At 38.3% G+C, this 26121-nt stretch overlaps 1 protein-coding gene across 1 annotated transcript in view; it reads right to left on the bottom strand.

Annotated features, from left to right (window-relative positions):
- Positions 1-26121, bottom strand: part of SYTL5 (synaptotagmin like 5) — a 288953-nt gene that overhangs the window by 16210 nt on the left and 246622 nt on the right. The window contains exons 7-13 of the mRNA XM_045289410.1: positions 21846-21987; positions 14109-14238; positions 12209-12315; positions 8246-8338; positions 7408-7473; positions 3432-3610; positions 1018-1117 (exon numbers count right to left, since the gene is read on the bottom strand). Of these exons, the coding sequence (XP_045145345.1) occupies positions 1018-1117; positions 3432-3610; positions 7408-7473; positions 8246-8338; positions 12209-12315; positions 14109-14238; positions 21846-21987 (817 nt within the window). The remainder of the gene's footprint in view (positions 1-1017; positions 1118-3431; positions 3611-7407; positions 7474-8245; positions 8339-12208; positions 12316-14108; positions 14239-21845; positions 21988-26121) is intronic.

Below are 26121 nucleotides of genomic sequence, written 5' to 3'. Positions count from 1 at the left end.
ACTGTCTGCATTTTTTTCATTCTCAAATTTGTCTGTTTTAATATTAGTTCCTAATTCCGTACATGCCACTCCCACCCCTGATATGCACACACATGCAGGCTCATGGCTTTCGGTCCTTAGTAACTTTCTGTTGGGGTAGATGCTGGCCCTATCCTTCTAACACAAGACACAAAACCAAATGTAATGTCATCAGGTCAACTCTGACTCATGAAGACCATATGTATTACAGAATAGAACTGCTCCGTAGATTTTCCTTTCAATCAAGGAACAATCTTATGGAAGCAGATTACCAGTACTTTCTTCATTGGCTCCACTGAGTGGGTTAGAACTGTGAATCTTTAGGTTAAACACTGAGTACAAATCAGGGGTCTTATCGCCCTGGAGCAAAATGCACAAATTTCCCTGGGGTTGACCACTAACTTATATATTTCAATTTCACAGATATTTGTTATCAGGCTAGTTTGATCCACAGTGAGGGAAGGAGTTGTTACATGGAAGTCCGTTGGGAAAAGTAATTTCCTTTAGAATTGAGACTTGGATCATATTTCATCTAGGCTGCTTTCTCTGAGAGTTTTCAAATTGAACTCTACATATCTACTATTCATTAAGCATATGCTTAAATTTGGTCAAATTTAAAACCCTAAGAAGATGCAGTTCACATCCATGCTTTATTAGGAGAACAATGAATGCATATAAGGTAACTAAATTACTTTTAAGCCTGTGACAAAATTCTAAAAGGGGAATAAAGTACAGCTTTTCAAAGGGTCATACGTAATTTTTTACCAGATGTATTAACTCAAAAGCAAGTTTCTTGACATCTCTATTTAAGGTGCAACTTCAGCAGCAGTAGAAAAATAGTTCCATTCTGAACACTATTAAGAAACCCAAAGGCATTATAATGATTTGTTTAAAGTATATGCTAGATTTGACTTGGAAATAAAAGCTCTTTTAAAAACAAATGAGATTGTGAATAGTATCTCATTCTTGGTATGCGTTACTACATGAGTGTGTATTTACCTTTAGTGTCTCATTGAATTCTGGATTAGTGCCTGTTCTGATTTTGGTCTTGCGCTTATTGTTTCGAGACTTGTCAGGAAGAAGGTATGACTTGACATAACTATAGATAATAAAAGAAGAAACTGATTATTGGAAAACATCTACTTTGCAAGAATAGCTAATGGTCTTTGATGAATGAAAGAGGTGAAGGCAACGGGTTGCTAAGCGTAAGAGACAGAGCCAAAACAAATACAGTCAATATAGTAGGACACTGTAAGTAGAATTCTGGGCCTTGCATAGCAGAGAAACAGTAAAATGTAGTGGCAGAGGGTTGGTTTTGGAATCAAGCTCACTGGGCATGAATTACTCAATGATTCACTGGTTTTAGTGACCTCAGTATCTTATCATCTGTGTCTCAGTTTACTCATCTGTAAAACAGGAATAATCACAATGTCTGTAAAGCACAGATAATAACAACAACAAAGATCTAATATATTGAACACATTCAATAAATGTAATCAATTATTAAGTGTCACAGAAAATTTCCTGGATTTATATTTCTCTCCTTTCCTAACCTAGAAAAGGCTCAATGGTAGTGGGCAATAATGAGAAAGAAGAAATAGGAAATGACATCCTGCCGATTCTACTGAAGACCTTGATTGAGGTATCCCAACAACCCTTTGGGTCAAGAGCATCATGGTAGACTTAGAAATGTACAAGATGCTAGGGTTTTAGATGACTCCTTTCGACGCTAGTCTAATTGATTACATAGGCTCTAAGACCCTCTTAAATGTAAATAGGGAAGTACGTGACCCAGTCTGTATTCATAATATATTCATCTGTTTATCATAGTACACTTCAAATAAGCTTCACTTGGTAGGTTATTGAATATGAATCAACTATTATACAGAAAGAGTTAACATGGCAGAGAGACTTTGAAATATGTGATTAGAAGATATGACTGGTGTCTGGGAACTTGAATTTCAGGAGGACTCCCAACATTTCCAGAACTAAAAGTAGCTCATTTTGTTTAAATGATATAAAGAGCCTAGTTCATGCCAACCACATGACCGCACTCTAGAAGCCTGGAATTTTGGTACGTATTAGGTAGAGGCTGCCTATATGACCAGTCCCAACAAAAACTCTTGGTGCTTTGTTTTACAGAATACTATGGAAGACCGTGAAAGCTGGAAATCCATTTGCAGAGACCCCACGAGGATTAAGCCTCCATTGAATTCCCTCGGACCAATGACCAGGGATGTGAAAACATTTTCCCTCAGATGGAGTACATCACAGAGTTAATTAATGCAGCTATAGTTAGCTTAAAATTTAGCACATTATCCTGTTTTCCTTTTCACCCATTCTGAGTTGTTCTAGTTTTTATTATTTTCAGCTTTTAGGGTGGGTAAATTTCTATGCATTATTTTGTTCTTTGGGGGAGTTTTTGGATGATTTTCTTTCCAGGATAGGTCAATCTATAGAGACAGTAACTAGATTACAGTTTGTAAGGGTTTTGACAGGAGAGGTTGAGCAGAAAGGGAAGTTGATAACAATGAGTACAGAAATGAAGAAACTGTTCTATAATTGATTGTGGTGATGATTGCACAACTCTTTTTAATATATTCAAACCATTTAATTGTGTGGTGAGTGAATTATATGCTTATAAAACTGTTAAAAAAACAACCTCTGGGTGTTGCCATCTTTAATGAGCTTCCTTGACAGGCACTTTCATTTGTGTTGTTGCAACTCATGAGAAACTTGTGTCTGGTTTCCTCTGGAATTTGCCCTGCACCTTTTTCCTTCGCTGACTTCAACTGTATGCAACGTTCTGTGAGTCTCCTAGTGAATCACTGAACTTGGAGATGCTTTGGAGGGAGCCTTCTATGTCTATATCTATCTATCTATCAATCTATCTATCTATCTATCTATCTATCTATCTATCTATCTATCTATCTATCTATCTAATCTTCTATCTTCTATCTATATTTAGTTCCTCTTCAGTATCCCATCTATGGTGCATAACTGCCCTGCCCTGTTGACCCCTGGAATCCTGAGCACTCTTTTGAATTTTTCAACTAACAGCTGGGTACTTTTTTCTGGCACATTTCCTAGAATAAACCTTAACAAGGTGTTCTTGTGTATCCTTGGCAGTGCCAAGGCCCCAGCCTTCTAACTAAAAAAAAGTACCTGTATGTAAACTACAAATATGACAGTCCTGAATCAAGTCGAGTAATAGTCTTTTTAAAAAAGTCAGATAACTGCAGACGCAACCATTCCATATGTACTTCCGTGAATATTCAAAAGTGTGACAGGAGGAAAGAGACAGCCAATCTGCTGAGAAGGGTTTGAATGCAAAGCCGCTTCTGAAAAAGAAACATATACCGAAGGAAAAGAATGCAGTGATTGAAATAGTGAGGAACATGCTAGGTGCTTACGCGTCTGTTCTCTGTTTCTTTTCATCTCCTATGGCCAGATTTCTGCAATTCTTGACAAAAATGTAGAGCCCACCAGTTTTGTAACAGTAGCTGATGTGGAGCAGGATTTCACCACTGACCGTCACATTTCCATAGTCTCCTGTTTCACTGTAAACACTCATCATGCTGTTAAGGCTCGTCTGAAACAAACGTGATAAAGTGAGGTCCTCAGTGTCCTAATTAAGACTTCACAGCTCTCACTACCCCTGCCACCCCATTTGTTTTCTAGCATGAGCAGGATCATGCTAGAAAGCAGAAAGGGCTGCTTGTTTTGTTGGTGTAGCATACAATGCAAGTCCGGAACAACACCACAGCAAGAAAGGCAGGACACTTGCTGAGAGGGGAAACATTTCCTTTGGAGGTTCATGAATATGCGTGGTTTATTCACTTCATCTCATGAGTACAGGACAATTGAGGCATTTCCAATCTTCCCATCCGAATCCCTGCTTGGTAGCTTCAAAACGAATCACTTTCAAAGTCTAGAAAGCATTGATCAGGATGAAGAAAAGCTCATGCCATATTCAGTGATAGCTGAAGTCAGATCTTTTCTCCCAGACATCCCCAGAGAGCATCCTATCAGTCTCTGGAGATCCTGAGCTGCAGCTTTCACAAAAGTATACCAGGAGAATATCCTACACCCACAACGGCTTTGACTCTCCAGCTGAACTGCTGCATCTGCCTCAAAGGCAGTCTAAGGTCAAAGCTATGTGAAATTCTGTAAAATAGCAATCCATGAAGTGAAACACTAAGCAGTAAAATAACTCACTAATCAATCAATAAAATACTAAAAACAAAACAAAAACCACACACAGGGTCCAAGTCAGTCAGAATGAATGAGGTTTCTGACCAAGCACTAATGACTTAAGACATATTTTGAATTACTGTAGCAATAGTTTCCTTTAATGACCGAAGTGAAACTGTTCTGGCAATTTAAGTATCACATAGAACACTTTTAAGAAAGATTCAGTAGTCTCAAAACTCCTTGGCTGGAACCACTATGATGAGTGAGTGGGACAATGGAAACTTAGTCTTTCTGCATTTTTTATTGTTGCAAAAATATGTACAACACAACGTTTGCCTGACTAATATTTTCCAGGTGAACAATTTAGTGATATTAACTCCATTGATCATGTTGTTCAGTTACTACCTGTGATGGTTGTCAAATTTCCCTTCATCATAAACAAATACTCACTGCTTCCCAAACATGGGTCTCCTCACCACCCCCATCTTACTCCTAGTGAGGGCTCCTAGCTTTGGTCTCTTTACAGTTGCTTATTCTTACTATTTCATACCTGTGAGATAATGCCCTATTAGTTCTTTTGTAATCAACTTATTTCACTGAGCATGTGGTTTTTGCGTTTCATCCTTATCAATCAGGACTTTGTTTCTCTTTATGGCCAAGCCATTGTCAAGTGTTTGTACGTACCACATTTCCCTTATGGACAACTAGGCTGCCTCCATCTATTAGCTATGGTGAATAGTGCTGCGATGAGCAGCAGTAGATATCTTAGTTATTTGGGCTAGGATGACCGAAACACCACAAAGAGATGGCTGCAACAAACAAATTTGTTTTCTCGCAGTTTAGGGGACTAGATATCAGAACTTAGAGTACAGGCTCTAGCACAGTGGTTCTCAACCTTCCTAATGCCGCCACCCTTTCATACAGTTCCTCATGTGGTGGTGACCCCCCCAGCCATCAAATGATTTTCGTTGTTCCTTCATAACTGTCACTTTGCTACTGGTATGAATCAGGAGAGCCCTGTGAATGGGTCCTTTGACCCCCAAAGGGGTCGCGATGCACAGATTGAGAACCACTGCTCTAGAAGGTGCTCCCCATTGGTTCTGAGGGAAGGTCTTTATCTCTTCAGCTTATTTCCTGGTTCCTTGGAGAGCTCCATTTGTTTGACACCAAGCTCCCCCATCTCTGCTCCGTTCCCTTGCTTGTTCAGTCCCTTTTCTGTCTCAAAAGGGATTAATTTAAAACAGATTCTACACTTCTGTATACTATGTCTACCTCACTAATATAAAAAAGAACACCCATTCCTAAATGAGATTATAACCACAGGCACAAAGGTTAGGGTTTACAACCTATGTTATGGAGGGACACAATTCAGTGTCTGATGGTGTAAATGTGTCTCCTCACTTATTTTTTTTTCAAATGGCATCATGATTGTCCGCGTGATCGGAATAGAGACTGATGAAGGATGTGGATGAAATAGCAAGTATCTCCACTAAGCCTCAATCAAGGGCAGGAGCAACCAAGGATTCCATAACTATTTGCACATGACCTAATCTGTCTTTCCTATGCCTAAAGCACCGCAACAGCAGTTTTGTGCTAGCACGTGACTTTGAGTATTGTTTCTCAAATTTCAATCTTCTATTAATCACTCAGAAAACTTGTTAAAATGAAGATTGTCCTTGATTCAGGCTGGGGTGGGGCCTGAGACTGTTTTTCTAACCAACTCTCAAACCCATAGGTCCCAAACTGTGTTTCAAGGTACCCCAGAACACCACAGTATATTCACAGGCACACCACAGGATATTCGAAACTTTAAAGCGAAGCAAAAATAGCATGCAAACTACCAGCTAGTGGTTCGCAGAGTCAGCATCAGATTTTTCTTCATTCTTTTCACTGGAGCCCAAGCTATGCAAGGCCCCAGCTATGTGGGCAGTTGCTCAGACAAAAAAATATTGCACGAAAATCAAAGAGGAACAGAAAACAAGGGTGGTAAGTCCAATTATATTTCAATGTTTGAACTGTTATATAGTGTCCAATAGACACACAGCTGCTGTTAGTTAAGAACAGAGGTTATTTACGCAGGAGATGTAGTATTTTTTTTCAGTTTCCATGTATATATATAAAGTTGTTATATATTCCATGTATATATATATATTAAGTTGTTAGGTGATGAAGTGTTTATTAAGTTGTTCAGGTCTAATTAATTAGTAAATGGACCATAAGGTGTTACTTTTGGTCTACAAGTTCCACGAGAAAACAATTGTGTTACAGATGAGGCAATGTTGCTGGTTCACAGACCATACTTTGAATATCGAATGTTTTGAAATGATGGCACAAGGTCCTCATGTTGCAGATGAGTAAATCCTGGATTACAGAAATTGTTAGCACTGTCTAGAGTTAAACTAAGATCCTCACATTTCTAGGGTGAGGCACGCCCCACATTTGAATCACTGACTTATAACCCTTTATAACTGCTGGGTCCTTTCTAAGTAAGTGACTCCAATGAACAGAAGGACATTTAGAGACTGATGCCAATGTTGCTCCCAACCGTACATTATGCTCTTAAATAAACCCAAGTTGTGATTTTAAACAGAGATATTTGTCCCATTAATTTGTTAACAGTAAATTATGGAATGCCATGTGTTTTCTGGCAGGTACACAGATTCTACTGTTTAATGAATATTCTTTTTAGGAAATTGGATTCTGACAATCTCGTTAATCTTTTTTTATTTTCTTGTACCAAGCATTTCAGAGCCAGTTTGTTACTCATAATAGTCCCAAACACAGGTAAATGGAGAATTTGTGATATATTCATATAAGGTCTCAAACCACGAACCCCAAACCAGCTACTGTTTGATTCTGACTCATGGTGACCCCATGTGTGCAGAGGAGAACTACTACACGGGGTTTTCAAGGTTGTGACCTGTGGAAGAGAGCCAGGCCTCTCTTCTGAGGTGCATTTAATGTGAAACCATTTGCTCTACCCAGGGATATTGATGGTGTTAGTTACCGCTGATGCAATTCTGATTCATGGAGATCCCATCTTTCATATATCTTTTAAAAGAGAATCTCCGGTTAATGGTCCGCACATCATAAAAAGATGGATGCTCGAAGCTGCCCATCTAATCATCTTTCCCCCCGCCATAACACTCATGAAATGTTGTTGGAAAGAAGAGGAAGAGAAGTCTGCAAACTCACAGTGTCTGAGTCTGCATCAGGCACATTTAGGTAGGTCCACTTCCTGTCAGAGGCTGCTTGAGAATTCTTTCAGAAAGTTTCCCAAATGTCAAAAGAAAGAGGGTGTTAGAGAAGCAGACAGAAATTAGAGAAGCAAAGGAAACGATGTTCAGGCATACAGATAAATACAAGGACTCGGGGGCAGCTGAAGCCAAAGCCTTCCTTTCAAGGAAGATCATGACATGAAAGTAAGGAGTACTACTTTAAGTCCATAAGCGACAGATGACGGCTGAGGAGAGAAACTTGATGGGGTGTCAGTGTAGGGATGGATGGGGAGTTGACAGGAGGGTGACAGGGAAATCTGTCTTAGTTCAGAAGTTTGAAATAGTTCATACACTTCAGCTGATGAGAGTGTGAACCAGAAAATAAGAAGATTTATAAACTTGAGGAGAGAGGGGGAAGGAATCAGGAACCCTAGCAAAAGCCCTTACAAACTGACACTAAAAAGTATTTCGGAGGCAAAGGGTGCACTTCCTTGCTCACTGCACTCATACCTTCTTTGGAGCTGCACCAGGAGCCCTGAGGCTGTAGTGGGTTACAACATGGGTTGCAAATCGCAAGATTAACAGTTTGAACCCACCAGTCACTCCATGGGAGGGAAATGAGGGTTTCTGATGGCATACAGATTTACAGCCTCAGAAAACCAAAGGGGCAGTTCTACTCTGTCCTGTTGGGTGACTAAGAGTTGGAATTGACTAGATGGAATCAACTCAATTGCAGAGGTTGAGTTGAGTTGGAAATGCATAGAAAATTAACAAGACAAAAAAGGAACTCCTAGCATGTTTAGAAAATTGCTTACAGTTGAAAGGCCACTTGCTAGACTATGAGTGTTCGCAGAAAATCGGGAGGACACTAAGTCATCAATGCCTTCTTCAGTATCTTCCAAGGAGTCCTACAGAAGGAGGAAAAACAGTGGTCCAGTTGATTTCTTTCCTAGAAAATGTCTTTTCACTGTACAACCAGCTTTCTTTCCTAACCACTTGAAAATCAGCAAACTCCTAGGTTTTTTCCCTTACCCCTGTAGTCCATCTGATCATGTCATCTGAAGAATGGGAGTGGATGGGAGTGGAGGGGAGGTGTCCTTCAAACCACAGAGCTCTAGGCTTGATTTCGATCTTCCTAATCTCTAGGTTAATTCACTTTGGACAATGTAGGTAGACTATTTTCTTTCTTTCTATTGTGGTAAATACAAGATGTAACAAAATATTTGCCATATCAATATTTTTTCAGGTGCAATTCAATGACATTAATTGTGTTCATCGTGTTGTACAATCATCATGATCCATTATCGATTTCCAACTTTTAAATTTAATTTTGGGAGGTGTGTGTGTGTGTGTGTGTGTGTGTGTGTGTGTCTCTGTCTGTCTGTCTGCTCACCCATATCTGTATCTATCTGTACTGGCAGATAGGGCAATATGTCTCAAAAGTCTCTCCAATATAATAAAGTATTACAATTGTTCTCTTCCCACTTCTTTTTCTCTCTTCTGATAGAAATAGCTTCACTACTTCTCCCCCCTTGTTACTTAAGTTATTCTACAGTAAAAATTCCAAGCAATATTACCCACTGCCATTGACTGGATTTTACAGGTAGATAATCTTATCTCCTTATGATAAGGTCATCCTTCCTAGTCTGTCTTATTTGGGGTGGATAATCCTGCTTTTATTTGAAATATCTGTGGAATAGCTTCCAGAATGACAGCAATCCCCTCAGTGTAACCGCACTCTTCCTACTTCCTCCTTTGGTCCCTCGTCTTTATTCACCCTTCTTTCTTGCCTTTTAATTATATGATATAGCTATCAAAATGTATACAAAATATAAATATGTAGCATAATAATAGCAACATAAAATGTGAACAATTAGAAGCCTCCTTGCATGTCCTATCGATATCATAAACCCCCTTTTTCTTCCCTGGAGATAATCATTTTTATGGTAATCATATCTTTGCTCTTTTGAAAAATAGTTTTAGTACCTATGCACACACAATATGATTTAGTATTGCTTATTTTGAACAGCATCACAAATGGAACTATATGTTATATATCATTTTGTGCTTTGCCTCTTTTGCTCAACATTAGAGTATTAAGATTCAAACAAATTGATGCATGTCACTATAGTTTGTTCACTTTTACTATTATGTAATATTCCATTGTATGATATCCCACACTTTATTTAGCCTTGCTCCTGTGAATAAATATTAGTGTGGCTTCCAGATTTTTTTATTATGAAAAATACTGCTTTGAAGTGAAAATAGATAGAAGTCTTCCTTGGGAATATCCTGGAGAGAGGAATTGCTAAATCATAGAGTATATATATTTACATATGCGTTTGCATATTATTTTTTAGATAATGTCAAATTATCTGGAGCAGGTTTACCAACTTACAGTTTAACCATCTTTATACGAGTAGTCCCTTGCTCTATATATTTGCCTGCTCACATTGGATATTGTCAGTTCTTTTCATGTTTTGAAAATCTGGTGGATGTTTAAAATCTTCATGATTTTAATTTACATTTCTCTGTTAACTAATTAAGTTGAGCATCTTTTCATGTTCATTGGAAGATTATATTTTCTGTGTGGTACTTGCTCAAAATGGAGTCTTTGGGTAGTGCAAATGGTTAATGTGCTTGACTACTAGAAGGAAGGCTGAAGGTTCAAGTCCACCCCGAACATCTAATTATCTAATGCTGAAAATTCAGCCATTGACACGCCTATGGGGCACAATTCTCATCTGACACACATGGGGGCTCCTTTAGCTACAATGGACTCAACAGCAATTGGATTGGTTTGGTTTGGTTACTTAAGGCTTGCTTTAATGTTTTTCCCCCCTTAATGCTTTAAAAGAGATCTTTGTGACTCTGCATACTTCTCCTTTGTCAATTATATGATTATTAGTACATATAGATTACCCCTTTTGGTGACTGATCTGTTTCCCTTTTCTGAGTGTATATTTTAATAAATTTTTTACTTAATTTTAATATATTCTTTGTTATCAATCTTTCCCTTTATGGCCATTTTTTAATATCAAGTTGACAAAATGTTTCCCTGTCCATAAAACAATTTTAGGCCAAAAACCAATTTTATTTCCTAAAGCTTTATTGCTTTATCTTATTTAGATCTGGAATTTATGGTTGTATTTGTCATGACAATGAATAAGGAAGACTGAAGAAAAATAGATTCTTATTTTTTAAAATGGAACCCGGAGCCCAGTAATTATTACTCATAATCAGTCATTGATTTATGGCACGTTCTCATCTTTGATCTGTGCATTGTTCCCTTTTACTTACTTATTTAAACAATGTACTAAATATCCATGCATGAATTGTCTGACAAAATTCAAACCTTGAGTGGGAGGGAGATTGGAAGAAAACCTTGATAGTGCTTTGAAGAGCTTACCAAGTCATGGTCAGTTTATTGTCACAGACAATTATTAAGGGGAATAAGTGGAATAACCAAAAAGAAAATCGATGATATATTGTTAATTGTTGAAACTAGGTGAATGGTTTATTATATTAACCCAACTCCTGAAAACTATTCATCTGTTTTAATTTCTTTAGAGAAATAAAAGCTATTTCACATAAATGTAATTATGCAATTTGTAGTATTATTGAGTTTCTTTCAATTCAATATAATGTTTTCAAAATCTTATTATCAATTGTATTTTAATGCATTTATCATGTCATTCCGTAGTTGAATCATGTCAAGCAGTATTGTACAATTGCTACTGTAATCAGTTTCCAAACATTCTTTTCCTTTCTGGACTCCTTGACATCGTCTCCCTTTTACCGTCCCCCTCACCCCCTTAATAAATTTAAGATTCATCCATGTTGTAGTATATGTCAGTACTTTCTTCCTCTTTATTGATGAATTTTGGAATGCCATCCACACTGGATTATTTGGTGGACATCCAACCTTTTCTGAGTTTGGGGTTCTTATGGATAATGGTATTAGGACTATTTATGCACATATCATTGTGTGGATATATGGCTTCATTCGTTTTTGGAAGAAGTTTAATTTTTAGGTCATATCGTAATTTTTTTTTTTTGCCTTCTTAAGGAACTACCCAACTTCTTTTTCCAAATAGCTGTGCCCTTTAAAAAATTCTCATCAACATTGCTCTTCTTTTGTGATGATTTTAAATTAGTTTCCCAGTCTGGTACATTATATTAAATAGCATTTAGTTTTAATACTCAAAATTTCCTGGCTTGCTTTGGAAAAACTGTATTAATATTTAGCATGTGTACTCTGTCTTTCTTCCAAGGAATGTGATTCCTTTATAGCAGTTATCTAAATCTGTATATCAGAATATCAGGGCTGGAAGATATCTTAAGAGTAACCAGATTCAACCATCTAATTTTACAATTGAGTTCACTGAAACTTAATCTTCACATAATTTCATTTCACATACAAAGGTAGCTTTGGAGGCAACTTGAGTTATGAAAATGTTCATGTAAAATATACAATCAGATTAGTACAATTCCATTTAAGAAATACTGGGATTCTTTGTTTCTCAGATTTAGTCCTTGAGAACCCCACTAGATTATCCTTAGAGATAATCTTCATTCAGTAACCTTATTACTAGCTCCTTTTCTAAATGGTTCTTTCCGTTGCTTTTGTCTACCAATGGTGACGACTAGCAGGAGGAGAGTATTATCGATGTTCACTTGACTCTCAGTTCATCATCACCTAACAGTAGTTCGTTTTCCAGCAAGATTATGTCCCTGTTTCCTCATGATCATGAAACTCTCTTTCACATTCAACTTACCAAATCTTTGTCTAAAGCCCCAGGGACAGACTTGATTCTTATGCTTACAGTACCCTCTAGATCTTCTGAAAACGACCCACTCAGATCTAATTCAGATTGACTCTTGTCTGCAGGGAGGAAGAGAAAAGAGAACAATGTGAATTGACTTATTTTGTTAAACACTCTTGTTTTTCATTGCAAAATTTTCATCTTGATTCTAATTTTTCTATGCTGCTGTTTTAAGCAGTGATTTGGATTTTGCCTTCATTTGAATTAATCATACTGATAAGTACATTCCTCCTTTCTTCACAGTACTGTAAATGCTCCTACAGTAAAATGGTAAAATGTAAGCTGTTTAAGGCTTTTACTTTACCTTTAACTGAAAACATCTCATAGGGTGGGCCTGGATGCTTAGAAAAATAAAACATTACATCTTCTTTATTTTAGTAGTTATAGGAATTACTGTTTTATATTAGCCATAAAATGTTGATTCAATCCATTTGAAAATGTTAGTTATAAAATAATGACAGCCAATTCTCTTCATGAGAAAAAAAGAGTGGATATAGTTAAACTAAGAGGAAATTCTATTTCTTTTGGAAACTATTCTCTGTCAATAGTAGAATATATTGCTTTCAGTTTCAAATCAAGTAAGTTAAAGAACAGTGCACCCCTTAGTAATGCTGTGGACAGGTTACTATGTCAAGGATAGTTTAGTTGCACAGAATAGTTCTATACAACGGCCCTGCTGAGACCGACTCACAAGCTAAAACTCACTGCCACTGAGTTGATTCTGATTCTTAAGGACCCCATAGGACTGGATAGAACTGCCTCTCTCTATGTGTTTCTGAGACTAGCTTTTTTGGGAAATGACGACATTTTTCTCCAGCAGAGTTTTTGGGGTATTCAAACTGCTGACTTTGAGGTTAGCAGCCTAATGCACAACCCATTATGCCAACAGGGATCCTAGACACAGCTGCCTATAAATAAGCAAGACTGAAAAGAGCAAGCTAGACTTATTTCTGAATCCACAATTTCAGCTTGAAATAATAAATATGACAATGCAGAAGTGCTTAAGTCTAGTGCCTGTCACAGTATATGTGTAGTGGCATATAGAAACTGTAAAGTAGACATCTACTCTATTACATTTTTTTCTTTTGACTAGCAAATTGCTTTTCCACTTCATTTTGCATTTTCATTTCATTTCACTTCCATTTTTCATTCCAATATAATTATGTGACTATTTGGAAGTGCCCTGGTATTTGAGTGGCACCCTGGTGGTGCAGCGACTACTTGTTGGGCTGCTAACCAAAAGGTCGGTGGTTGGAAACCACCAGCTGCTCCAGAGGAGAAAGGTGGGAAACCAACAGGGACCGATCTACCAGGTCACTGGGAGTCGGCATCAACTCCATGGCAGTGAGGGAGGGAGGTATGTTAGGGTATCAAATGAAAGGAATTATTATCAATACCTTACAAATAACTCCTCATTTCGTCCTTAGAATAGTTTATCGGTCTTGATATCAGGACCTTCTGACTATTGTATCACTTGGTCTGCCATTTCCTTGGACTCAATGGAAGTGTCTATCTGTTATTAAATGCATTCTAGGGCCAAATGTATTTCCTTTACTTCTCTTTTTTTCCCCCAGGAAAAAATTGATTTATCTTGTTGTTGTTGTCATTTACGATATACATAGCAAAAACATTAACAATCCATGTTTTTACATGTACAGTTCTGCACCTTAGCAATTATGCCTAAGGCATCACTTGCGTCTATCTTCAAGCAATTTTCCAGAAATAGGCCCACCACTGTGGGCCAAAGAAAGGATGATTATTTTCTAAGTATCAAATGGATGCTAGTCAATTCTACCTGATTTAGTATTTTTTTTTTAACAACAGGGGAATATGTTGTGTATTTCTCTCTCACCTGAGGAGAGGGAGGCCCCTGATACTGCTATGGAAGGTGTGCCCGACGGATTTCTGTGATGGCGCTTTGTGAAGTCTTCAGAGGTACTCTCAATGGCATCCAAATCCATGGGATTATTAAAATTATGCTCCTGTTCACAAAGTCAAAATGAGAAAACATCATATGGGCTTCAAATACTGCCATGTAAATATACTTCTGCATAAGCATATGTGTGTGTATTACTTTAGGGGCAGCTGATTTTAAATTGATGGAACCTCATCAGGTTCCATAATTGTCAAAATTACTATCAAAACTGGGTTGAGATTCAATATTTATGCAAATGATAGAATGATTACAATAATAAGTAAGCATAAAAAGCCTTTAAAACTTTTTCATATGCAGATAATCCCAGAGCCTTACAACATCATAGAGTAAGGAATTTCCTCTTTGTGGTCCTATATCAACCCTCATGTGAGACAGGGGAATTTAATTACCTTACTCCAAAGAGATGAGGTTTTCACTTGTCTAACAGGCTGATCAACTCAACTTCAATACATACTATTTCTAGTCTTTCAATATTCTTCAAAACATAATACGTGTAAAAACAGGACTTCTATAGCAATCGATTCCCCTAATTGACATAGATTATCAATGTTTATCAAATGAGATAATTAAACTTTATTGTGCCAACCTGGCTGACAAACACATATGGGGTTAATTGAAGGGTGGAGAGATAAATGGCTCGGTGAGCCTTGCCTTTTGAGTTCTGGGGTCTCTTGTTTTCTGAGGGTCAGACTGGGGTGCAGCTGCCTTAGCAGTTCCCTGCTTCAGCTGGCAAGGCTCATTTCCTGCAAGACATCCCTGAGGAGAAGCCACATGGACCTACCCCGATGCAGCCCTGGGTCCTAGAGCAGCCGTGTGGAGACCCCTGCCAGCGCTGAGATTCTTACACATTCACTGATTTGGCTTTCCTCCTGCAGTCGGCATCATTACGTGTGCTTTGTGAGATGGACGAGGACTTTGTGGATTGGTGTTGGATATATGGGTTAATGGGTTAATGTTGAACTTGTGGGCATGGGGAGCACTGGGTTGGGATGTTTTCTTGATGTGCACTTAACCTTTATATAAAACTCTCTCTTATACATATGAGTTTCTGGGGATTTGTTTCTCTAATGTACCCAGACTAACACATCAAAAGACTGTAACAGAGGTCAAATGGATAAATCCATTTAGATATGTCTTCAACACTTTCTCTTCAGTACGTTGCTCACAACATGGAATCCTCCATTGAAGGCAGACTAAGTTCCTTAGTGGCAGTTATGTAAATAGCAAATTTTCCAACAAAAGTCCTGGAAGTATCATTAAGATCGGCCACTAATGGGTCAGTCTATATTGTACAAATATTCAAATGCAATATGTACCTTGCAAGCTCAAAATACCACACGTAAAATGAGCACATTACATCATAACAGAGGACAGGCTAGATACTTTTGTGTTTCATGTGTTTTTCATTTTGAAAACTTACCTTTTCATTTAAACACACATGCTAGAAGCAGAAAGGAACACCGAAGCATTTTGAATATGAGAAAGGGGAAATATTGCAAAGTTGTTACCTCAACCATCATCTAACTCTTTACCCATCTTCCCTTTGCTGTGAAAGAGTGCACGTTCACTGTTGTGCCATCTTATGACTACTTAACAAGAAAAGGATTTCCTTATTCTTTCTCTCCCGTTCATTGGAGAAATGGGATGCAAAGTTGAGGTAAATCAGCATAGAAACTGCCTACGCATACTCAGGAGCTCTGGGTAAGCACTTGGCTGCTAACTGAAAGGCTTGCATTCAATCCCACCAGCTGGTTTGTGGAAGAAAGATGTGGCAATTTTCTTCTGTAAAAAGTACAGATTTGGAAACCATACTGGTCAATTCAACTCTGCCCTATAGCATCAATTTGTGTCAGAATAGACTCAGTGGCAATCATTGTTGGGTTTTGTTGTTTTATGGGACGTATGCTCAATTGCAGTAAGCTTCTGTTGGGAAAAATCTAGGTGGCGTTTAATAAAGAAATAGCATAGAGAGGCTTCTCAGTTCGAGGGTATTAGAACATGTTTTTCTCCCCTAACAATCTCTCAACTAGTACTAGAGAAGATAATACCTATTTCAAGAACTCAACTAACTTAGTTATTATTAGATTGACAGCTGCATAAGCATAAAAAAATTAAAAAATATGTCTCAGTCAGCAAACAGCATGACGTCCGGTCCCCCCCTCCCCTATATTTCCTCTCTTCCATAACCCTACCTCTCCCCACAATATGAGTTAATGCACAGCTTGGCAGGATGCTTCATCAGCCCTATGCTAGTTTCTCTTCAGATTGCTCAGTGCTTCTGCCATACCAGCTGCTAAGTATTTTGTATACCATTCCTTGTTAGGTTACCAAGAAGAAGCAGCATCAACAACCTATGTGCTTTTCTTGTTATTGAGCAAAATCTGTCTGTTTAATTTACCATACATATTCATGAAGTTTTAAATGGGCATTTTATCTAAGCAGTAAGTACAATTTAGACTGTGTTTAATGAAATGTATTATGATTATTTGGGCTGTTTGAACGCCTTTTGATTCCTCCTTCAAAATATATACTTAAACTGATTGTTGCACTTCTACGACTATGTCCCTGTTTCAAAGTCCCATTATCGCATGTCCTTGAGTATGGGCATGGCATCTTAACTGGTCTTCTGGGCTCCAACCTTGTACTCCTACTTCTGCTTTTCAGCACAGTTTCCAGACTCTGCTTCAACAGAGGGTAAATCATGGCACTCTGCCGCTCAAAATACTGCGATAATGCCATACCTTTGTCATTCAGAGTAAAAGCAGAAATCCATACCGTGGTTAGTCTATGAGGCCCTAACTGGCCCTTTAACTCCTTGAAATAATTTACTAGTAGTCTACCTTTTGTAAAGTTCTAGTGCTAGTAATAGGCACATAGACCTTGCTCTTCTTGAATACACCAGACATGTTCCAATCTCAGAGATTTAGCAATAGCTGTACCCTGAGAGAACATATTAAGATATTTTAAAAAGTGACTGTGCAAGGACATTGACTTCTCATAATGGAGGTTAGTCATAAGTAAGCAGGACGGTCTTCCTGTGTGCATCTGCTGTCAACCAGTGCTGCATTCCCTGGATAAAGCCCTTCCCTCAGACACATGCAGGGCTAATCCCTTCACATCCTTCAAATCTTTGCTGAAACGTTGCATTCTTTTTGAGACCTGCCCTGAACCTCCTAATAAACATTTGTCCTGGAGTTACTCACTACTTTTAATTTGAACTATTTTCTTCCCACAGAATCTATCACCTTCTAGCATATTAAAAAAACAAGTTCGAGAAGGAAGAGATTTTTATCTGTTTCATTCACTGCTCTATATCCAGTTCTTGGCACAAAGGAGCCACCCAGTGAATGTTGGTCCAGCCAATACTTGTTGAGGGTCTCTCGTGTACCTACTCCTGCGCCATTCTCACAGTTGTTGCTGTGTTTGAGCCCATTGCTGCGCTGTGTCAATCCATCTCACTGAAGATCTTTTGTGCACTGACCTTCTACGTAACCAAGTATAATGTTCTTTTCCAGGGACCGCCCTCTCCTGAGAAGACGTCCAAAGTGTGTGAAACGAAGTCTTGCCATCCTGACTTCTACGGAGCATTCTGGCTGTACCTCCTTCAAGTCACCCCTATTTGTTCTTCTGGCAGTCCATGGTACTTTCCATATGCTTCCCCCAAACCATAATTCACAGGAATCAGTTTTTCTCTGGTATCCCTTACTCATTGTCCAGCTCTCACATGCATATCAAGCAATAACAAGACCAGGGATTTGCACAGATTGTACTATTGTCCTTGAAGTACCATCTTTGCTTTTTAACATTTTAAAAAAGTATCGTACGTCAGGTCTTCCAAGGTAATATCATTTTCTTTCTTGATTGCTGCGTCCATGAACATTGATTTTGGATTTGAGCGAAAGGAAATCTTTGACAGCTTCGATCTATTCTGTGCTTATTGTGATGTTTTCTATTAGTCCAGGTGTTAGGGGTTTTGTTTTCATTTTATTGAGCCTAACCCATACTTCTGGCTAGGCTCTTTGATCTTAACCAGAAAACGCTTAGCTTTCAGTGAGTAAGGATGTGTCCATTAAGTATCGCAGGCTGTTGGGCCTTCCTCCAAGCCTGATGCCCTGCTCTTCTTTAGTCTAGCTTCATGGATTCTTTACTCAGCATAGGAATTAAGTAAGTATGGAGAAAGGATAGTACCTGAACCTTTCTTGATTTTAAACCATGCAGTATTTCTTTTTCCGGTTGAACAACTGCTTCTTGATTCATGTACAGCTTCCACGTAATCACAACATAATTTCTGGAACTGTCATTCATTTCAAGGATATCCATAGTTTGTCATGATCCATATAGAGGAATGCCTTCACATGGCCAGTAAAACACATTTAAACATCTTTCTGGTATTATCTGCTTTTAGCCAAGGTTCATCTGATGTCAGCAATGATATCTCTGGTGCCATGTCTTCTTCTGAAAATAGCATGGTTTTCAGGCAGCTTTCATCAGTGTACTGCTGGCAACCGTTGTTGAATTACCTTCAGGAAAATTTCACTTGCATCTGATACTAATAACATCACTCAAACAGACTCAAATCAAACCAAACACATTGTGATTGAGTCAGTTCCTACACAGAGCAAGCAACCCTCTAGGGAGGAGTAGAACTGGCCCCATGGGTTTCCGAGACTGTAAATCTTCACAGGAGTAGACACTTTCTTCTTTCTCCCACAGAGTCACTGATGGTTTTGAATTGCTGACCTTGTGGTTATCTGCCTTATATATAACCCACTACACTACTAAAAAAATGAAACAAAACACCAAAAACTCATTCCCATTGTGTTATTCTGATTCCTATGGACACTTATAGTTCAGGGTAGAATTTCCCCTATGGGTTTTTGATACTTTAACCCTTTGTGGAAATAGAAAGCCTCATTTTTTTCCCAAGGATTGGATGGTGGCTTCCAACTGTTGATCTTGAGGTTATCAGTACACTGTGTAGCTCACTAACCCAAACCTAAAACATATTTTCCAAGAGACTACACCTTTTATTTAGTTATTGGCTACCTTGTTAACCAACATTTTGGATTTATGACAATACAGGAGAGCTTCAAAAAGTTTGTGGCAAATAATAAACTTTGGTATAGACACGCACAATGGAATGCTATGCAATATTAAAGAATAACAATGAACCTGTGAAATACCTCATGGCATAGATGAACCTGAAATTACTCAAACACAAAAGGACAAATATTGCATGAGACAATTGTTATTTTTTAAAATTTGGAATTAATACATATATCATATCATTCCATAGTTCAATTACATCAAGCAGTATTGTACAATTGCTACCACAATCAGGTTCCAAGCATGCTTTTTCTTTCTGGACTCCTTGACATGGTTCCCCTGTTACTCACCCACCCACCACCCCCAGCACCACTGTACCCTCCACCACGACCACCCGGAAACCCTTATTCTACTTGCTGTCCCTGTACCTTCATCAATCCTGGGGTTCATACACTGAAAAATATATAACAAAAATTCAAGAGGGTGACCCCCAATGACATAATACATCTGAGATTTAAAAATCAAGAAAAGTTTTCACACTATAAGAAAGAGGCTTTTAAGATTAATAGGGGTGGGAGGGAAAGGGACACCACAGGCTGGAGGGCAGACAGGTGATATTTGGGTGAAGGGGAAAACAATATCCAACAAGAGGGCGATGGGGAGAAAATGATGGAGACAGGGTAAGACAATGGGTAATTTGATGAATTGTTGTAAGTAAAATTGATGATCGACTTACTCTGTAAACCTCTTAATTCACAGTAAAAATTGTTTTCAAAAGTTCATGGAAAGATGGAAAGAGAAGATACTAGAATTTTTCTGCAAACTTTGTTAAGCCTCCTTGTCGTAAAAACAAACAAACCCCTACTATCCAACTATTTTAAAGATTAATGACTGAGTTCGTTAAAGTTTATTGTGCCCACCTGGCCAATAAGCACATATGGGGTTAATTGAAGGGTGGAGAGATAAATGGCGCAGTGAGCCTTGCCTTTCTAGTTCTTGGGTCTCTTGCTTTGTAATGGTCGGACCAGGGTGTAGCTGCCATAGCCAGTTCCCTGCTTCAGCTGGCAAGGCTCACTTCCTGCAAGACATCCCCGAGGAGAAGCCACATGGATCTACCCCGATACAGCCCTGGGTGCTGGAGCAGCCATGTAGAGACCCCTGTCAGCACTGAGATGATTACACATTCACTGATTTGGCTTTCCTTCTGCAGTCAGCATCATAGTGTGTGTTATGTGAGGTGGAGGAGGACTTTGTGGATTGGTATCGGACATATGGGTTAATGTTGGACTTGTGGGCTTGGGGAGCACTGGGTTGGGATGTTTTCTTGATGTGCACTTAACCTTTACGTAAAACCCTCTCATACATGAGTTTCTGTGGATTTGTTTCTCTAATGGACCCAGACTAACACAATGACATATGTCTGTCACTAATGAATGCCGAGGTACAAGAGTCATGATTCTTAGTAGTTTGGCGGTTATGTCTTGATGTAATTTGCAAGTCATGTAATGATATAGCTATCCTCCATTTTGTGATCATATCTGGTCATCCTCTGTTTCCTTACAATGCTGATTTTTGCATAAAGAGCTGGTCTTTGGAATCTAATGAATGAAAAGTGGGTGTGTTTAATAAAAGGTAATATTTTCACAAAATACTTATTCCATCTTCTTCCTTAAAAACCAAACTCAAAGCCATCAAATAGATTCCACCTCATAGTGGCACTGGTAGGATAGAACAGAACTGCTCCTTGTGGTTTCCAACTCTGTAAATCTTTATGAAAGCAAATGGACCCCTCTTTTGCCTTTGGGATGGCTGGTAGATTTGAACTGCCAATCTTTTGATTAAAAGTCCATTGCTTAAATCATTGAACCACCAGGATTCCTCTCCCATAAAAGTGTCCCTTAAAAAGAAAATCAATATAAAATGTAATTTATTATGTGTTTGTAGTATATGTCACTTGTCTTCACCATGTACTTCATATTTTAATAACTATATGGAAAATAAAACTATAAAGATGTCAAGGTTCTTCTTTTCCCTATTTAAACTGTATATACTCGAGTAGAAGCCGACCCGAATATCAACCGAGGCACCTAATTTTACCACAGAAACTGCATTAAAAAAGTGCTGAAAATCTAGGCTTATACTTGAGTATATGTGGTAGTTTAGAAAAATGTAATACCGTTAACTTGTGAATATTTGTGAAAGTAAAATAGTCACTAAAAATAAAAAACTTCTAAACTAAGAGTTCTTTCTTTACCCCCTTGTTTATATATCTCTTGTGTACCTTTTTTATTATTTTATTGGGGGCTCGTACAACTCTTATCACAATCCATACATACCTAAACGTTTTTATATTTACTTAAATCATGTGGCCATTTAAATTTTGACAATACAAATACCATCTTTGAGCCTGCCCCTGTCCATTCCTTTTGGCTTTGAGCTTCCTACAAGGAGCTAAAGAAGCAGGAGGTTCAGTAATAAAAAAACACCCTTCTACCATTAACTAGCATAAACAGCATATTCTGAGACATGGACAGTTCAATCCTAATCCTGCCCTGTGGAGTGATTGAGTCCCAGATACTGGGAAACTTTTCATGTTAGAGCACTTACTCTATTGATGCCTGAAATCACACTCTGTGTGCTTGGGGCTGGTGGCCTTTGAGTGATTGGAGTCCTATGATTGCTCCAGCGACCTTTTGAGGGCCCAGAACCAACTTCTTGGTCATTGATATCTGATGAACCGGTGCTCCCCCTAAAGGAGAAAACATATTTTGACTTTGATATGAAAACAGAGAAGGCAAGCGAAAACTGAGAAGGAAAACAATGACAACATAGGCACTTCATGAAGTATAAAAGAGTCACACTGAGACCGCTCAGAAGTTATCATGTTTCCTTCCTCTCCAGAGACTTTCAGGAGATCACTCAAACCCTTTTGCCTGATACCCGTGTCTTTGTAATTGAGCTTCAATCTACCTTTACAACTTTATTTCCCATTGCTATGCAGTATTCTCTCAGCTGATCTAAGTTTCTTACTATTTTTTTAATCATTTTATTAGGGGCTCATACAACTATTATCAAAATCCATCCATACATCAATTGTTAAAGCACATTTGTACATTCGCTGCCCTCATCATTCTCAAAACATTTCCTCTCCACTTAAGCCCTTGGCATCAGCTCCTCATTTTTCCTCCTTCCCTCCCCACTCCCTCATGAGCCCTTGATAATTTATAAATTATTATTTTGTCATATCTTGCCCTGTCCGATGTCTCCCTTCACCCACTTTTCTGTTGTTCATCCCCGAGAGAGGAAGTTATATGTAGATCCCTGTAATCCCACTAAGCTTCTTGATCAGTTTCTCTGGCCTTTTTGCTAGTCTTTATCTATTCAAGTCTGCCCTATCCTTTCAGGCCCAGATAAATGGCAGCTTTCTGAATCAGTCCTTCCCATCAAGTGCGGGCCTTGTCCATCTCTAGTCAGTTCCTACTGAGTTATGGTCCCTGCCAGACTATTTGGCACTTGACTTCATGATATCATTTATGATGCCCCAAGCAATCCATTTGTGTTAGCCTTGGAGCTCCCAGCTTCTACGGGATAGAGGCCATGTCACATTTACCATGACATCTCTACCACCTTTGTAATGGTTTGGTGCAAAGGAGCATCTCAGTACACACTTCATTGATGATTATAAATTATATTTTATTTCTCTGTATTCTTTTAGTGTCTAACCCATGATACACATTTAATAAATGGATTGCTTAGGGAGTCAAAAATGATATAAAACATGTAAACATTTGTCGCAAGACTCTGAAACATTTTTATGTTTGCTGAAAGTGATTCAATTCCATTCAGTGATGATTGATGAAAAAGTAGGTCCTGCCTTGGAGACCGCTTTATTTTTCTTATTAAACGGAGCATCAGAAGTGAATATTTGTTTTGTGAAATTACACTAAGAGAAGTATTCATTTTTTTTTATTTATTGCCCTCAATGGGTTCAAATTAGGCCACGTAGGAAAGTATAAGCCCCTATGTGTTTCTATCCATTAGTATTTTAATGTTATAAGAATTAGTGCATTTATGATAGATCATTAATAGTGATTAGGACATATTCTAGGGCCAATGAAGGCAGAGGCTAAAAGAGTAAGTGAAGGAATGATGTTAAAAAGAATATCTAAATGTGCACATGTCATTACCAGAAGACACATCTGACAGAAGAATGAGGAGACGCTCGCTTCAGGAACTGTCAACTGCATCAGATAGGTTTTTAAAGGCTAGGATTCAGAGAAGTCACCGAAATTGAATCTGACCTGATTGACACTACCAGTCACCACCATCACTCAACAATCATTAAATAGCAGATACCATTTACTGAGTATCAATTTCCATACCCAACAACCTTGTAGGATCACTATGAATCAGATTGCACATATGAATTTAGATTCATATGTCATTGATGGCAATACATTTGGAGTTTTGAAGTTTTAATGGCCTCATAAAAATGTATGACAATCCTTACCTTGAAGATGAAAAAAACTGAGCCTTGGAAAGGTTAAGTAACTACTTCATCCATACAGTCTCATACACCAAGTTGTCAGACAGTATGGAGCCCACCCAGGCCTGTGTCCATTCTAGCTTCTCAGACTACTTCCTCATCATTTCCTGCACGAAGGTCATTGAAAGGGTAGAACTGGAAGTTCTTTTGTTTTTTAATTTGCTTATGAGAACCATGGAAAACATCTGGCCAGCATCCTTTTGTACTCCACTGAATGAGCCCCTGGCTTTCCATTTCTAGAGAAAGCATGCGGAATACATTACATTACTATGGATCCTATTCAGGAGCCTGTGTCTGTGTCTTTGGATTTTTGATGATCAGACAATAGAGTTTTGTCATTAAATAGATGTGATACAATTTGATGACTGTTTTTTGGTGATTTTTCTGAGTTTTCTCACTACAGTTCCTACATGTCTAAAATTTGCTAGTTAACCATCTTCAGACCTTTCTAAGTGTTCCTGTTCAGCTCAAGCCTCCATAGGTCCTACTGGCAAGGGCCTTAAAGGTCTATCTAGTAGAGCTGTGTTGTGACCATAGGTTCTCTACTTGCAAAACAATATTACTACAAACATTTCTCTTGCTACTAGTTGAGGTTTAACCTCCTCAAAAAAGAAAGGCTATGAATGAATCTTGAGGCAAGAGCTTTTGATATCCAAAGACGCTTCCTGTGGTTGTGCTGAAGATCCTCCCAGGCTCAGGCAGTGTTAAGGAAAGTCCCACTACGGACGAGCCCTACTGACTCCAAAAGTCCTCCTTATATAGAAGCCCTTGCAGAAATGGATTCATACTTTTAATACTCTGTATTAAAAGTCAAAAATTCCTGTGTTGCAAGTCATCTGCTGAAATTATTGCTGCCGGCAGCATTATCACACACAAAAATGACATCTACTTTCATATTTGTTCCTGGCATTTACTGAATGCTTCTGAGGAAAGTTTTCCTCTCAGTTGGTTGCTTCCGTTGGATTAAACTAAAGAAAACCTTAGTCCAATGAGGCAGATTATTATTAACATTTGGGTGCCAGCTCTTTTAAATATTTTATGCCTTAAAGGCCATGAATCTTTGCCAAGTGGAGGCAACAGGAAGCAATATAGGAAGAGGATAAAAGCTTCTTGAAGTCTAAATTGATATAATAGGAGGTTAAAGGTCAATAAAGAACTAATTTTGATTCATATGTCATGCTGTTGCTATTGAAATGAGTGTTATAAATCAGTGCAAAAACATTGAAAGAAGCATTTGACAAATGGGATACTAGCAAGAAAGTAACACATGTATCTCATTACAATGGAGTCCAAAGTATAGAATTATGACCCTTTGTTGCAATATTTATCTTCTTTGGGCTTTACCTTTGGTTTTTGGAAAACTAACCTTAGGGGATTTCATAAGTAAGGTTAAGGTGAGTTGACAACCCTTGAGTATGTTTTGGGCATCAGACTGGCAAAGTAGCCTAACAGAATAACTAATAAAAAATGCATGGATTGGCTGATAAAACCCTGGAACACAGGGGCTCAAGGAACTTCTTCTGTATTCATTGCTGTCTGCCTGAGAGCTACCCTGGTTGATGAAGGAAAGGACATGCTATCCTTGGGGAAAAGGACATGCTCCACGTGGAGGACTCTTTTGGACCTTGCCTGTGTACCTCTTCCTCATACTGATCTCAAGTTGTATCATTTGGCTCCTGAGTTGTATCCTTTTATCCTAATAAAACCCATATCTGTAAATATAACCTGTGAGTTCTGTGAGATTTCGCAGTGAATTATCAACACCAATAGAGAAAGAGTGTTGTGTGTAGGGAAAACGACTGGTGTCAGGATGGTGGGGAAATTGAAGAGTGGGAGATGTACTTGATCCCTACCTTCCAAAGTCCTACTTTTTTGCTGCTCCTCCTTCAAGAAGTTATCAATTTATATAAGGGTCAGGTGAGCTTTGAGATATTTTGGGATACTCAAAAGATAAATTACCTAATGTATCAAAGAATTTCTCATACCTTATCAGTTTTGTTTGTTGCCATAAAGTTGGTTCCAACTCAGAGTGCAACAGAACGAAACACTGCCTGGTGTTGTGCCATGTTCACAAAGAAGTACCTTACCATAGGTTATGAAATCTACTTTTAAGAGCTTCAAATTTTTTATCTCTTGTTATCTCATGCTGGACAATCACACCAAAAAAATAAAAATTAAAAAAATAACTTTGATAATGGCTTCTCAGTTATAACCACTTCTGAATCAGGGACAAAGATGACAATTTAGTTAATTGCCTTCCTGATTTATATGTCTCCCAGGAGTTACAATTAGAAATGAATTTCCAATAACCCAACCTTCCCTGAGTGGGCTGACAAT

Source organism: Echinops telfairi, unplaced genomic scaffold, assembly GCF_000313985.2.
Source record: "Echinops telfairi isolate 266 unplaced genomic scaffold, ASM31398v2 ScPeMD7_26;HRSCAF=91, whole genome shotgun sequence".
In the NCBI taxonomy this organism is placed as follows: domain Eukaryota; kingdom Metazoa; phylum Chordata; class Mammalia; order Afrosoricida; family Tenrecidae; genus Echinops; species Echinops telfairi.
The sequence above is the reverse complement of the archived record's forward strand: the minus strand, read 5'-3'. Positions and strand labels throughout refer to the sequence as shown.